Source organism: Triplophysa rosa, linkage group LG10 (genome assembly GCF_024868665.1).
Source record: "Triplophysa rosa linkage group LG10, Trosa_1v2, whole genome shotgun sequence".
Classification (NCBI taxonomy): domain Eukaryota; kingdom Metazoa; phylum Chordata; class Actinopteri; order Cypriniformes; family Nemacheilidae; genus Triplophysa; species Triplophysa rosa.
Genome location: NC_079899.1, coordinates 18,376,042 through 18,390,879, shown reverse-complemented (window position 1 = coordinate 18,390,879; position 14,838 = coordinate 18,376,042). Strand labels below are relative to the sequence as shown.

The 14,838-nt window shown below is 38.4% G+C and overlaps 2 protein-coding genes across 7 annotated transcripts in view; both read left to right on the top strand.

Annotated features, from left to right (window-relative positions):
* The first annotated feature begins 76 nt into the window (after window positions 1–76).
* On the top strand, window positions 77–2,757 carry yipf4 (Yip1 domain family, member 4). The gene is made up of 6 exons (XM_057343896.1): window positions 77–296; window positions 608–761; window positions 904–1,075; window positions 1,464–1,541; window positions 1,628–1,741; window positions 1,850–2,757. Exons 1-6 carry the CDS (start codon window positions 239–241, stop codon window positions 1,985–1,987), a joined length of 714 nt encoding a protein of 237 aa, XP_057199879.1. The 5' UTR covers window positions 77–238; the 3' UTR covers window positions 1,988–2,757.
* Window positions 2,758–3,715: 958 nt separating this feature from the next.
* Window positions 3,716–14,838, top strand: part of birc6 (baculoviral IAP repeat containing 6) — an 89,052-nt gene continuing 77,929 nt past the window's right edge. For all 6 annotated transcript variants that reach the window (XM_057344843.1, XM_057344840.1, XM_057344839.1 and 3 more), the window contains exons 1-4: window positions 3,716–4,127; window positions 7,823–8,004; window positions 11,858–11,995; window positions 14,395–14,588. In XM_057344843.1, the coding sequence (XP_057200826.1) occupies window positions 3,926–4,127; window positions 7,823–8,004; window positions 11,858–11,995; window positions 14,395–14,588 (716 nt within the window). In that variant the 5' untranslated portion in view covers window positions 3,716–3,925. The remainder of the gene's footprint in view (window positions 4,128–7,822; window positions 8,005–11,857; window positions 11,996–14,394; window positions 14,589–14,838) is intronic.

Sequence of the window (14,838 nt, the reverse complement as noted above, 5' to 3'; positions counted from 1 at the left end):
CAGTTTCAGGCGCTGGGTGGAGCGCGAGCCTCCCCCTTCCCCTCTGCTCCAGGATTTGACGTGTCGTCTGTTTTTTCTGCACTTCCTGCTTCCTCCTCCATGACTGTTTTGAGCCAGCAGTCCTGTCCGAAAACAAATCGGTAGGAAACGTTAAACGTGGCAATGGTGTGAAGGTGTCCGATCGGCGGTGATGTGTGTGAGATTCTGATTGAAGTCTGACCTTTGATCGCTGTCAATCATGCAGTTCTCTCCCACCAACGGAGATTTTACCTTCGTTTCATCGACAGACGCTGAAGGTACGAAAGGCCCAAAAACATTCAGACATATCTTATCTACCTTGTAGGCATATGATGTTTTTTTGATGTATGTACACATACATTAATATCTACATCACATAGTAAGGGGTGTGACAATGTAGCCCCATAAAGAATCATGACGTAGTTGTTGTTTTGTGGACTCGAGAGGGAAGCATTGGTTCGCTTAATAAATCAAACACATACTATTATTATTAATAAATCAAACACATACCATTATTAATTAATTAATTAATTAAACACATACCATTATTATTAATTAACACATTAATCTAATACACTTTTCTGTTTAGAACTCAGCGGTACCATTGATGCCCCGGATATCACCCTGAATATGGGCCCTGCTTCGGCCAGGGACCCCTATGCCACCACTTTTCTTAAACAGAGGGGTTATGGCTGGTTGCTGGAGGTGGAAGATGATGACTCTGAGGACACTAAACCGCTCCTGTATGTTTTTAGGGTCCTCAGGGCTTCTGATAGCTGCTGACACGTTCGCTTTCAAAATCACTGATTGTTGTTGTTTGTTTTTCGGTTGGTTGAGTTCAGATTAAAGCATTGTGATATGTCAAACACTTGACTGTTTGTGCAGGGAGGAGTTGGACATTGATCTAAAGGACATATACTACAAAATCAGATGTGTGTTGATGCCCATGCCCTCACTGGGATTCAACAGACAGGTAGTGAGGGACAACCCTGATTTCTGGGGTCCCTTGGCTGTTGTGCTGCTCTTCTCTATGATCTCCATCTACGGACAGTTCAGGGTGAGTAAATTACTTTCTTATCTGGACGTGATTAGGCCAAACGACAGCAAATATTTGGATGATTTATATTAAGTTATACCATGGTCTGTTTGAATACTGGATTCTGATTGGCTGGAAGGTGTGCATTAAAAGCCTTTAACGCACGGGTAGCTCCAGTCAGTTTGAATACATTTCAAATTAACTGACAAAATAACCGTCATTGTCACCTGTTTGATCTAAAATGACACTGTAAACATCAATAAAAGATTTAACTCCTCCTTTAACTAACTCCTCCGTTTCGCGTCGGGTGGATCTTCGCCTCCACGTCGTGCATTAAAATCCTTTAATGCATGGCTAGCCGTGGATTATCCCTTACATATATAACAGGTGTTCTGAATTGTCCATTTAGGTTGTTTCCTGGATTATTACTATCTGGATATTTGGATCTCTGACGATTTTCCTTCTTGCAAGAGTGCTTGGTGGAGAGGTATAAATAACCTGATGTGTGTCGGACAATTTTAATGGGGTCAAAGGGAATTCCTTCTCAATTTATGTTAATATGTTTGTAAATAGGTGTCTTATGGGCAAGTCCTAGGAGTGATTGGATACTCTTTGCTCCCACTCATTGTAATAGCTCCCCTTCTCCTGGTCATTGGTGGTTTTGAAGTTGTCTCAACGCTCATTAAAGTGAGGACAAAAACCATGGAAATGAAAATAGTGATATAAAAATACATTGTATTGCCTTAAAAAAATAAGGTTAACACAGTTTGTTTCTTTGATTTCTTTCTTTTCTAGCTTTTTGGAGTGTTCTGGGCTGCTTACAGTGCAGCCTCTTTACTTGTGGGTGATGAATTCAAAACAAAGAAACCCCTCCTCATATATCCCATCTTCCTTTTGTACATCTACTTCCTGTCGCTGTATACTGGAGTCTGATTTGACCACAGGTTTTGATTGGCACATGGGCTTGGACATGGACTGAGTGACATTGACTGTGAGGAGGTACACAGCAGGGATTTCCCATGAAGACCGAAGAGGAGTTGGCTTTTTCTTTTTACGTTCTTTTACCCTGTTTCAAGTCATGTATGCTGTGGGAAAGGTGTACAGACATTAGTGTATTTAACTGCTTCCATTAATTTTGTACACAATAAAAAGCTGCAACTTTTACTGTGGAAGCCCTGTTTTCACAGATCCCTCTGCCACAGAATTCTAGAGCCCAACGGGACAACATGTCGCAAATGAGAGATCCACATTTTTAGTAGTAGAATCATGATTGTCATGTAACTCTGCACACAACTCATGTGTAGATAAACCTAATGTTGCAAACATTTATGATTGAACTAGCTAAAGGTAAATAGGGTTTTTTCTTAAAGTGTGACCCAACGGCAAACTTTTTACGGTTCACAGAATTCATAATTTTCTCAGTTTTAAGTTGTAATGCTTTCCAAACAGAAAAAGAGAGTATATAGACAGTATAGCTGGTATTAAAATGTCTTTAAAGAATGGGTGCCTTTATTTGTTTTATATGGCTGTGGTGTATTTTATTTATGTAGCCAAAAGCAAGACATTTTTATTTGTAGAACATGCAGTTTAAAACAACTTCCTACCTGGTGATGTGTAAATTGCAAAAATATGTTACTTGTAATATAATTGAGTCTGGAACTTGTTATAAGATTCATAAATCAAATTAAAAGCTATTGACACTGTATTTGCACCCTGTAAATTGTGTTTAATCTAATTAAGGTTGTTGACTGTTGAAATAATTATACAAGTTGTGTGATTAATTGGTTAATGCAACATTCATGATCAAAGTTTTGTTACTGATGCCTTAACAAAATTATTTCAAAGTTATAGGAGATCAGGGGTGTTGTGTGCTGAAGTGCTTTAGGGAAAATAGTGCAGCAATGAAAACTTTACAATTTGCTGTTATTATTTTTAAGAAATAATGTTGGGGGTTTCTTGAAAAAAACATTCTAGCAAAGATTTATCAAATTAAATAACATATAGATTTGCATATATTTTTACTGCACATAAAAATGAATGGTCTTGCGTTGTACATAAAAACATTGGTCACCATGTCTGTACATCTATATAAACTACCGTTAAAAGGTTTAGGTCACTTTAGTGTTTTGGGTGTTGATTTATTTTTTTCCAAAGTATTTCTCAGAAAGCAATTCAAAATCAAAATGTACCCTATTTACCTTGTGCTCAATACTAGTTTTCTGTTGAAAAGACCTTTAACGTTAATGCACTTTTTTTGTCTTTGTAAACGTCAAAATCTGAACAAAAAGTGGTGTATTAAAGTGGACTTATACACAAACCCAAAAATCATACACAAAATGTATGACTTATGAATTAGAAATATAAGCCAATAAGAGCATAGAATAGTTGTGAACTAATTCAACTCTGTTTAGAAGGTCTCAGAAAGCATTAGGGCCTCAGGAAGCTGGTTCAAGGAACGAGGTGACTACTTTGATCATGCTAAAACATGACATAGCTTAATGTTAGATTTTTTTAGTTACACCATATTTCCCATTGTTAAAATTATGTAACGCTTGGTGGGAAAAAACAAGGATGAGTTAGTCATTTGTCTATCTGTCGCTCATGGAACAGCGCCCCTAGAGGCTCGGCGGGCCGTGACATGGTAACTACGCCAGTTCCGTTTCCCCGCTGAGTGTCTGAGCAGAAGGAGCCGCTGGTTTCCGCTCCGCTGATGGTGAATCGCTGCTCCTGCGGTATCGGGAGGAGGTTTACAGTCCGCAGTGGAAGCGCAGCGGTACATCAGAATTCAGCTTTAACGTTTTCTCGTCGAGTCGCGTCCACGGAGGAACTACTGAAAGAGGAGGGTAGGCAGGAAGGGACGATAGCAGGAAGATGGCGGCGGCGGCGGCGGCCTCGCCAGGTTCGCCGGACTGGGTCGTACTGAGGGACGGCTGTCTTCGCTGCGACGAGGAGGGCCTGCGGAGCCTGTCTTATCACCCGGCCCTTAACGTTATCCTGGCTGTCACCAGCCGGGGTAGCATCAAAGTCATCGACGGCACCTCCGGGGCTATTTTACAGGCCTCAGCTTTGCACGGTGAGTTTTGCTGCCGACTGGTTTTGAGAGATTTTTAAAGGCCCGGACTGTATCAGATAGCCAGAACGTAGAAGTGATCCAAGAGCTGGCCCTCATAGAGGAGTAGTGTGGACACCTCTTGCTCCTACCGCCTGTGATGGAGGAGGTGAGAGAAACTCCTGTTGGGGCTCAGTGTCAAAATTATCACCCAATTATGAGACTGTGGTAGTAGATTCTATATTTAATTTCTGGACAGTCAGATGGCGAAGTGTTTAAGAATAAACCCTTATTCCCAAGATCCCTTGACAGATGAGTGTGGGGATCTTTCTGACACATGATTGTATAAGAATTGATCCTTCACTCCCCGGCCTCTTGATGGACTAGTGATTTGTTATAGACACATTTGTTAGAAAATGGTCCCTAACTCTTGGTCACCTAAGCATAGGCAAAAATAACTCAACAAACACTGATTCTTAACACTACTATGAAGTGTTGTTGTTGATATGATAACGTTACCTCCCTCTCAGAGCCTCACTGTTTAGGGCCTTCTGGGGCTGCCTGATCACAGTGCAAACATTTCAAATTGCGACTTTGTTCATTATTACACAGTTTATATACATACATGCATGTAGTGCTTAGTTATCATTAACACCAGTACATCAAGTGTTTATGAGCCAAGTGAAACCAAGACTAAAACCTGTTCTGATTTTAATAGTAAAGCGGCACTAAAGCTTATTCAAACATTAGCAAACACAAGCTAACACTGTTTAAATGTGGCCGTGTGTGTTTTTATTACTGGACGACAGTGACAAACAACATTTGAATACATGTCAGTGATTATTACTGAGTATTAAGATATGTTTTAAATATATTATTGAACAATTGATTGATCGTCTTTGTCCAATATCATTTGACAGAGGTTTAGATAATTATGCTAACGTTAGCATAGCGTTAGCCTAGCCTGCTACAGATAAGTAAAACGCTCATGTTTAGGTTAACACATGACAGCTGACTTTTAAAGTAACACACAACACGTCCATTTAGGTTTTCGATTAGTTTTAAGATGAGTTGTGTCGTTTTGTTGTTAAACAGGACATATTGAACTTTGGTGCTGACGAAACTACACAGTGTGACTTTGCGTTTTATATTTTTTCATGTTTTAAATGCTTGAACAGCTTCATGAGTACGTTACATTAGAGTTATGCCTGGAGCAGTGCTGTTCAGTAATACAAACGGATTATGAAGTATTCCAGCCAAGGCTTACTAAATCACCAATTTATAAGAACATTTTATTAACACCGTCTGCAACTCAATAAATTATATATGTAATTTGTCATAATCTATGCTTTTAATACAGCCTGATAAATTGTCTCAGTCTTAGCCCCAAATGACATACTTCTAGTGGACTCTTTGAAGGTCTCCTGTCAAGTGTGTACTAATGAGAACATGTAAACAATTGCTTATGTAACTTTCTGTTTCCCTTGACCTATATAAGGATGTTCAATATATTTAATATAATATTCAGTAATTGTTTATTGAATATCCTTAATCGTTTGTTGGGGGTGTTTTAAGCACAATTCAAAACAAATATTTTGATGGTTGAGTTTTTTGGGGTGTCAGATATCTTTGATCATATTATTTGTTTGGAATTGCAATTTGGCAGGAGATGTTGGCACAGAGAGATGCCTCCTTCGAACAGTTGATTCGCACACTATTGATTGTATTGGAATGTTCTCCCCTGAAAATGTGTGATGGCTGTTTAAAATGTAAATTAATTTTGTGCATACACCATTAGGGAATAAAAAGATTTTAAATGGACTAAATGCAGGTAGTATTCGCTTAGCATGCAGATGCAGGTTTTATAAGACAGACTAGAAGTTATTTACATCTGTGAGTCCTTAACAACTTGCTTATTACATTTTAAAAGCAAGTAAAATATCTGTTGTCATGCTGATTTTCATCTTGACCTGTCCACACATGACAAAAATCATAATCATGATTATTTTGGCCAATATTGAGATCACGATTATTTAACATGATTACTCACTAAGTTTTAAAACAACATATAAAAAAACTTGGCTTTTAAGCTGTGAATTCAACTGAAAAATAAATGTAAAGAAATAGCACAGCTGAATAACTGTAAAAGAAGGGGGTGCGCTGTGGATTTATACCACAAGAAAAGAGATGATCCTTGCAAAATGGAATGCGGCACAATAATCGTTTTACGTCGATTATTTTGTTTTTTTAATTGTTGAAGGCCAAAATTGACGATTACAATTATTTTCGATTAATTGCACAGCCCTACCACACATTATATTTCAGTCTTATTTTGCATACATATTCTTGCCTGTCATGCATGTTAAAGGATGTGCTTGGTTTATCTTACAGAGTAAAAGCGAACAGAACATTGACATTCCCATAGCTGTTGACATTTCTCACTTTTTCTCTGTTTTTTTCCCGTAATTTCTGATTTGTTAAAACGAGGGTGTAGCCCAGCACAAGCTATTTATTTTCATACATTTATGATGTCAACTTGCAGTTGTTTTAAACACGTGGGTCAGCCTTAATTTTAAACATGATTTGTTTTTTATGAGCTTATTGTGTTGTCTGTTTGTTTTTCATCTGCATTTCGTTTTGAACTGCTTGTTTAAAGGGATATTTCAGATGCAAAACAAAATTTCCCCGTTTTACTCACCCTCAAGTAGGGATGTTGCGGTGATGGAATTTTCCCACCGGTTAATCGACATGTTAAAACACCGGTTGTACCAGTGACACCAGGGGTTGCGGGGTTTGCTTTGGAGTGGTCAAAGATGCAGCCCTGCGCGTGACGCATTGACTTTCAGTTTTAAAATAGCTGCAATTTGGGAACGTCAATTGCTTGTATTAATGGTAGGTTCAATATCTTTCTTAATGAAAACACACAAAACAATAAAAAAGTACAATGACATTTGCTTATATTAAACACAGACCTTACAAAACTAATAATCACCACACTCCTCAAGCAAAAAATAAATAATAAACGAAAATAAAACACATTTACGTTAGCAGGGCTCTAGACTGCGACCAAAATGCTCACAAATGCGACCATTTTTTTATAACGTGCGAGGTAAAATTTCACAGGATCACATTGGTGCGAGTGCTTAAAAATTTTTTTGCCCCGCCATATATTTATTTGAACATTTAATGTGATTTATGACGTGCTTGTGATTAGTGCAGGAAAGCGCAAATATGAAGTGGTCTATAGCCGACTATTTTAAAAGACAGAGTGACAAATTAACATTATGATTCATCAACTGAGGTCATTATGCAAGGTCTTTATGAGTACTATAAAAAAGGGTGCGACCAAATTGTAAGTTGGTATGACCAATTGAGAAAGCGGGTCGCACCAGTGCGACCAGTGAGAAAAATTAATCTAGAGGTTTGATCGATGGATTTACTTTTTGGAGCTTCAAAAAATTGCCCCTGATTCTACCGCGAGAAAAATTATACGTGGTATTATAACTCCGACAGCATTATTCTTCAAGTAGAGTAGAAAGTCATATTCAGTCAGGATGCTTTGAGGTTGAGTAAAACATGGGGAAATTTTGTTTTTGCCTCTGAAATATCCCTTTAACATGTCAATTGGTTTTAAAGGGATCTAAATATTGATTAGTTCCCAACTAAAATTGCTACAGAGCACTAATGATTGTTTTTTCTTTCTCTTGGGCATATGATAGCTAAACCCGGGGGCCGGGTGAGGTGTCAGTACTTCCCAGCAGTGGATAAGGTGCTGTTTGTGGACGATTATGCAGTTGGCTGCAGGAAGGACTTAAATGGGATCCTTCTTCTGGACACGGCCCTTCAGGCTCCTGTGTCCAAGCCTGCAGACATGGTGCAACTGGAGCTGCCCGTGACCGAGGTAAGAAACTCTGCATAGGCTTATAGAACCAGTACTTAATACAGCAGCATATAGATGCATGAATATCAAAGTCCATACTTTACACAATGAGGTTTATTATTGATAATTGTAAGTTGCGGTACATCACTTGACCCTTTATCTGTCAATAATTGATTGTGATTTTCCTCTTCACGTTTCTCAAAACCAGGTCAAAGTCATGATTTGCTTGCACCTATCAAATAAAACATAAAGCTGCTTAAAGCAAACATCTAAAGGGATAGTTCATTCCCTAAAATATATGATATTATTTAACAACCCTCATGTTGTTTAAAACCTGTATGACTTTCTTTTCTTTGTGAAACATAAAAAATGATATTTAAAAATATACATTTCTCAGCTTTTTTGTCTATATAATGGAAGTCAGTTGGGGCCAATGTTTGGTTGCAAGTGTATTTAAAATATCTTCTTTTTTCCTTCTGCAGAAAAAAATCATATAGGTTTAGGTTTGAAATGACATGATGAAGAGTAATTTATGAAAGAATTTTAATTTCAGGGTGAACTATCCAAATGCTGTAGAGTCCGAAATTTGCCAAGTAAATAAAAAAAAACGCATCAATATGCAAGGCTTAAATGTGGTTAAATATTGAAACATTGCTGATCCTGAATAGATTCTTCACATCAAACCACTACTTTCCACATATTAATGGTAAAACTGATCTCTCAGCACTTAATTTAGTAGTCTGTTACCCAGGGGTTAAATTTTAATTTGCAGTTTGGCCGGCAACTACTAGTTTTTGTTGATTGAGCTGTCATTCATGTCAACTTTTCATCTTTCATGTGATCACAGGTTATGTCAACCTTTTGTCAGTGTGGTGCTTAGGGATGTAACGATTCACCGTGATCCTGTTGAAAATCGATTATAATGTGTGACGATTCAAATCGGTTGAGGTGTGAACTGAATCGCAATACATTTTTTGAACAGCAGGGGCCGCCATGTTCACTGCAAACCTAAACGTGGACTTGCTGATATTTCTTAAATGCAAAAAAATTTAAGAAAAGCACAGAGAGTATAAGTTTGTTTATATTAAAGAGACTTTTTCTATTATTAATTTGGTATAAAATTGCAGTTTAGTTTTGTTATTTGAAATAAAACATAATTTTATTATACAAAGAAACGTGAAGCATTTAAGAAATAATGCAAGGGAAGTTGTTCATTTCTAATTTGTTTCAACCCATTTTGTAAAAATAAATCGTGAGTAAATCGTGAATAAATCGCATCGTGAGATCAGAATCGTGAATCGCATCGCATCGTGAGCTGAGTGAATAGTTACATCCCTAGTGGTGCTGTGTTCCCATGATTCGCTGAATGATGAAAATGACCGTCATGCTTTTGCTAATGTGGTGTATGTTACAACCGGGCGACTGCTAGTTGCTTGAACAAGCCTGTTGATGTGACGATCACATAACCAGTTTGACAAAGAGTGCTATGTAGACAGACTGGTCCATTGTATCTTAGGACACACTCTGAAAACAAATCTCCAAATTGACACCACTCCCTGTTTACAAACACCGGTGTGTGTGTGTGGACCAGTGGTCTGATGGGTATTGTAGACTGATGCTGGGACTAACCCGAGACGCTGTAAAATTTAATCCAAATGTTTTGTTAGTGAATCATTTTGCCATGTGGCCTTGAGAATGACCCGTCCCACAGCGTCAGGTGTGGCCAGTACCGTGTAAAACATCAAAAGGAAGCATTTCAGATTAGTTTTGAGACAATTGACTAGATGTAACAACACAAAAACAGTTTTCTTTTTGCATCAAATTCATTTTAATTGACACATTCACATGTCTGTGGTAATACTTTAGCAGGCACAATACAGGCCATTGATGTCAAAATAATTTGTTGGAGCTCTTCCTCACAGGAGCTGAATGTGTTCTGCTTGGTCACATGAGCTATAACTTCTTCCGTCCCAGACTGACGTGCCTCAGTCATGTGACGTCACATTTTGTTTAAGATCATTCATACACATATACAGTGAAATATGAGAGCTGTAGTGTAAACATCATCACAGTTCTAAAATAAATTTGATCATGTTTTTTTGATAGGATTGTTTTAGTAGTATTCATCTAACACTTAGGAGGGTGAGACAGAGCATGAGAGGAGGCGAATGTTCTGCCCCCCATGCTTCCAGCTCTGAGTAATGAATATCATCTTAAAGGGATAGTTCACCCAAAAATGAAAATTCTGTCATCATTCACTCACCCTCAGATTGTTCCAAACCTGTATTAATTTAGTTGTTCTGCTGAACACAAAGGAAGATATTTGGAAGGATAAGTAGTAAACAAATCGATATCATCCCCCGATTGACTCCCATAGTGTTTATTTTTCCTACTATGGCAGTGAATGGTGGATGAGATCTGTTTGGTTACTGACATTCAAATATCTTCTTTTTGTCAGAACACAAAGGGTGAGTAAATGATGAAAGAATTTTCATTTTTGGGTGAACTGCCCCTTTAATGTTTCACAGACACTACAGCACTTGAGCATCTGTTATAGTTTGGGAAGGCGTTTCACCTTCACTCGTCAGCAGCGACATTGCAATCGTGCCTTTTTTATGAGTTACTTCCTACGTAATAGCTTGAAGGCTTGGATGACTCGAGGTGGAATCGATAGCCTTGTTTTGAAAACTCAACTTTAAATCCATCAATGTGGTACACTGATACACAGTATATTTGTTATATTAAATCTGTTCATTTTTAGTTCCCCTTTTTCTATATTTATTGCCTGTGGTCTAATTGCAAGATTAATTGTCCTGACTAATAAAATCATACTTTGACTCTGATGTGCCATAGCATTTTGTTTTTTATAGTATTTGATTATGAAAAGTTGGTAATGAAAGGTACAGTATAATTTTCTTTCAAAGCTTTAAATCACATTTGGTTCAAAATAAACAAAAATCAATTATTGAGAAAGTACATAAAAATCGTGTCCATATTTGAGCTGTTGTGTATATTTTTACCCGTTAGATGTCATTTGACCTCAACTTATTTAATGTTAACGGTGCAGTGTATGAAATTTAGCGGCATCTAGCGGTGAGGTTTTGAATTGCAACGGCTCATTCAACCCCTTCCTTTCAAAGCACTATGGCGGCTGACACAGGACTAAGATGTCATCACTTTTTTGCTTCTTTGCAGAAGATAACATTTACAAAACACGTTCTCGTAAAGCAGTTTGTCCCTTTAGAGCTACTGTAGAAACAACATGGTGAATTCAATGTAAGGGGACCCACAGTGTATGTAGATAGAAATAGCTCATTCTAAGCTAATGAAAACATAACGCTTCATTATGTAAGGTCTTTAAACAATTCTGAAGATATAGTTCTGTGTATTATATTGCATTTCTGTCAATAGATCCTCCAAACAATTACACACAGCACCTCAAAGTGCGTGAAGTAACCTGTAGTTTTTTTTTTTTTTTGAAGTAAGATTTAACTATCTCAACCTTTAGGTCTCATTTAGTATGAATTTGGGAAGTATGTCAGCACAGTAAAGTTTTCACACCGTCTGTTTGTGGTGTGCTTTGGTTCCATAAGATCTGTTCCTTGCACCATTGCTTTTGTGGTATTGATCTTCATTAAGCTTGAAGGAATCAAATGACATGGCACCTCAACTAGAGCATTTGACAAGCACATGAAAGAACGCAAAGCTGATGACATCATCACAGCAGTTGCTTTGAAGTTTATGGACTGATGTGTTAAACTTCACTACTATGAGTTTACCTTTGTGAATTTAGATTAATGCATTCTTGTATTCTGTGTCATTGAGGTTTGACTGGACGATAAGTGTGACACAATGTTCCTGTATTTCCCCGCAGGCCCAGCAGATGTTATATGCGTGTCTGGAGAAGGTGGATGTTTCTTATATGGAGGGCTACGATCTCTTTCTCGCGCAGCTTAAGGAAGGCCTGGAGAATACCTCACATGAGACGGCAGCCAATCACAAAGTGGCAAAGGTGAGGATGCATCATTCATAAATCTCACCGAATGTAGGAGTATGCGTTTGGAACGTTCACAGAAATAGGGTCAGCTCCTTTGGTTTGTATTTGTGTGCAGTGTGAACAAATGCTCTCAGAGAAAAAAAGTTCTCAAGAGTGTCCTTCTTCTCTCTTTCCCACACACACGCTGTAGTATTACCGTCAGTTCGTTGTTGTGCTTTACTGGGATTTGGCTTCATGTTTCAGAGTTGCAGAGCTTCTTTCAGTTTTCTTTTCCCTTAATTGTGTGCATTCCACAAAGACCAGAAGTTTTAAATCACCTTTCGCAGCATTGTGTTATAACGTGTTTGCTGATGTAACACAATCTAATTTGCGTATGTATGTTAACAATCAAGAATAGTCGAGTCATGTTTCATTACTCCTTATAGATTATTCATGAGAGACATCCTCACTGTGACTGTGATCCACACTCACTGTATTGAACAGCGGTACTGCAGTACTCAGATCAGCAGCCCTGCAGTAACAGAAATGTGATCAAAGACTCCTTCTAATACCTACTTGAAGCTCAGAAGAAACGACACAAGTCTTTTACAGCTCAAACTTACAGTTTTCAATGCAAGCACGCTTACAGAGGACAGAAATGTCTTTAGACAAAACTATTTTATCAGTCGCTTGTACAAAGTATTTACAGATCACATCTCTCTCTGATTTTTGAAAAAACAAGAGCTTCAAACTGAGTCTCTACAGCTCTTTTATTTATATGCTGTTTTTAAAATTCTGATTTCAGATCTGTTTTCCCCACCTATGCGCGAGTCCTTGATCATCCTTATACGACTTCATATATAATTGGGCCTCTGCAGTTAAGTGAAAAAAAAGATGTCACGTTTCTCCCTTGTGTCCTCTATGCCATCAGTGTATTGCTGCAGTCCCGTTCATGCAGTTTTTCTGTAGGCTACAAGTATACAGGGTTTTTCCTGGCTCAAAATGAGGCTGAGGTGGTGCCATCCTGATCTTGTACACACACACGTAGGCCTACCGTACTTTTAAGTGGCTTAACCAAAGTGACTTTGAGTTTGACATAACTCAAACTCATAACTTTTCAGCCCATAATAGCCAACTGAATTAACTAGTCTTTCTAAATTAGCAAAGCTCATTCACATCTTGCATTCTCTGTGGTTCACTTTAAATGATTCAAGGATCTCTTATATTCGCTAGTGACTGAAAAGTTCAATAGTTTAAATGAATCTGTTCAAATGAGTCATTCGTGTGCGAGTCGTTCTAAACGCAATGTGCGTTCATACTGGCGAACTCGCTGTGTACAATGTATGCTGATTCAACGGCCCAACTGCACAGCTAAAGACATTACAATGATGTGCGTCATGTTCATTTAATAAATTTCAAGAAATTAAACGTACTTGGATGCAAAACAAACAGCCGTGAAACACAGGCTGGCTCTTGTTCTGCAACTCTTTTTAGCGCCTCAGTGTGCTGATAATGAAACAACGCCTCCATTGTGGCGTAATGTCGCAACTGCAGTTACAAATGACAGTCTTTTAAATGCATGCAGCATTTCTTGTGAAGACTCGCAACATAATTTTGGCGAGAGCCTGAGGTGGCACGACATTTGACTGAGGCGGCCGCCTCCAATTTCTCTATGCAGGAAAAACTCTGAGTATAGGTAATCAGTCCCATGTGTTTAATTGAATGTACGGGCAACAATCTCTTGTTTACTCATCTAAGCCCCTTTTTTCCTAATTTGGCTGACATCCATCTATCACTCCTATAACAATGCGTCAGCTCCAGTGATGGATTTCTCACTCAGCTCTCCGCTGACCTCTGAAAGACCACTGGCTTCTGGAGCTTTCCAGACTAGTAGAGAGAACACAGAATGCTCTTTTTATGTTTACACAGTTTGAGCGAGCATCTGAGATTTGTCTAGGTTTCAATGAAAGTGGAGTTTCAGATAGGCCAGGATGGTTGTGAAGGAGCTTGTTTAGACATGCATTTTGGCCTGAAATAAGAAAGTCTTGGCAGGCTTTATGAAAAACAGGCCTAGTATTTCTACAAGAAATTGCTTGTCTGTCTGTTCTCATTATATGTGTGAATGCTATAGAAATGAGAAGACAATGTCTTCTGTGTTTTTCGATTGAAACGGGCGATACGCGTTTAAAAATGTTCTTTTAATATAATGAATAGCCTTTAGTTTACGTCATACACCTGAATCATGATTTGTTTGCACCATTTTCATTCTAGAGATCAGTTGATTGGTCAAAAATAGGATGTGCCTTCAGTGCAAGATGAGTTATCAATATTTTTGGTTCTGTGTGGCAGAAGAAAATTGATAATGTTTTAAAAGTCTATTTTTTGTATTTAAAAGTCTATTAGCTGTCACTCTAACACTCTCAATCTTTCTGCAGTGGGCAACAGTGACCTTTCATCTCCCTTATCATGCACTGAAGGGAATCACGAATGCCATCGTGAATGAGCTGAAGAAGTTAAATCAGAATGTGGCAGCTCTCTCTGTCGCCTCTTTGGTCATGGACAGACTCTCCTACCTCTTACCAAGTGGCAGGCCAGAACTGGGTGTCGGACCTGGGCGATCAGTAGACAGGTAACTAAAGTTCTTTTTCAAGCATGTGTTTCGGAGTCTCTCTATGGGATACGCCCCTTCCGCGTATTCCTCAGAAGCCCTATTACATTACGCCAGCCCCTATTGGCTGGCAGACATGACGCTTGTGCCTGAGGAGTGGCTACCTACGTAGTATAAGTAGCGCAACACGGTGTCATTCAAAAACCTCTTCTTGTTTCACACCAGAAGCCTTTTATTTTCACATAACCATCAACGGCCTCCACGCCTGTTG

What these genes read in the sequence shown, in the direction of transcription:
- yipf4 (XM_057343896.1), top strand. Translation starts at nt 239, where the DNA reads ATGCAGTTCTCTCCCACCAACGGAGATTTTACCTTCGTTTCATCGACA. An exon ending in TTCATCGACAGACGCTGAAG is followed by an intron (nt 297 to 607) that starts GTACGAAAGGCC and finishes TTTTCTGTTTAG; the next exon opens with AACTCAGCGGTACCATTGAT. An exon ending in CCATCTACGGACAGTTCAGG is followed by an intron (nt 1,076 to 1,463) that starts GTGAGTAAATTA and finishes TTGTCCATTTAG; the next exon opens with GTTGTTTCCTGGATTATTAC.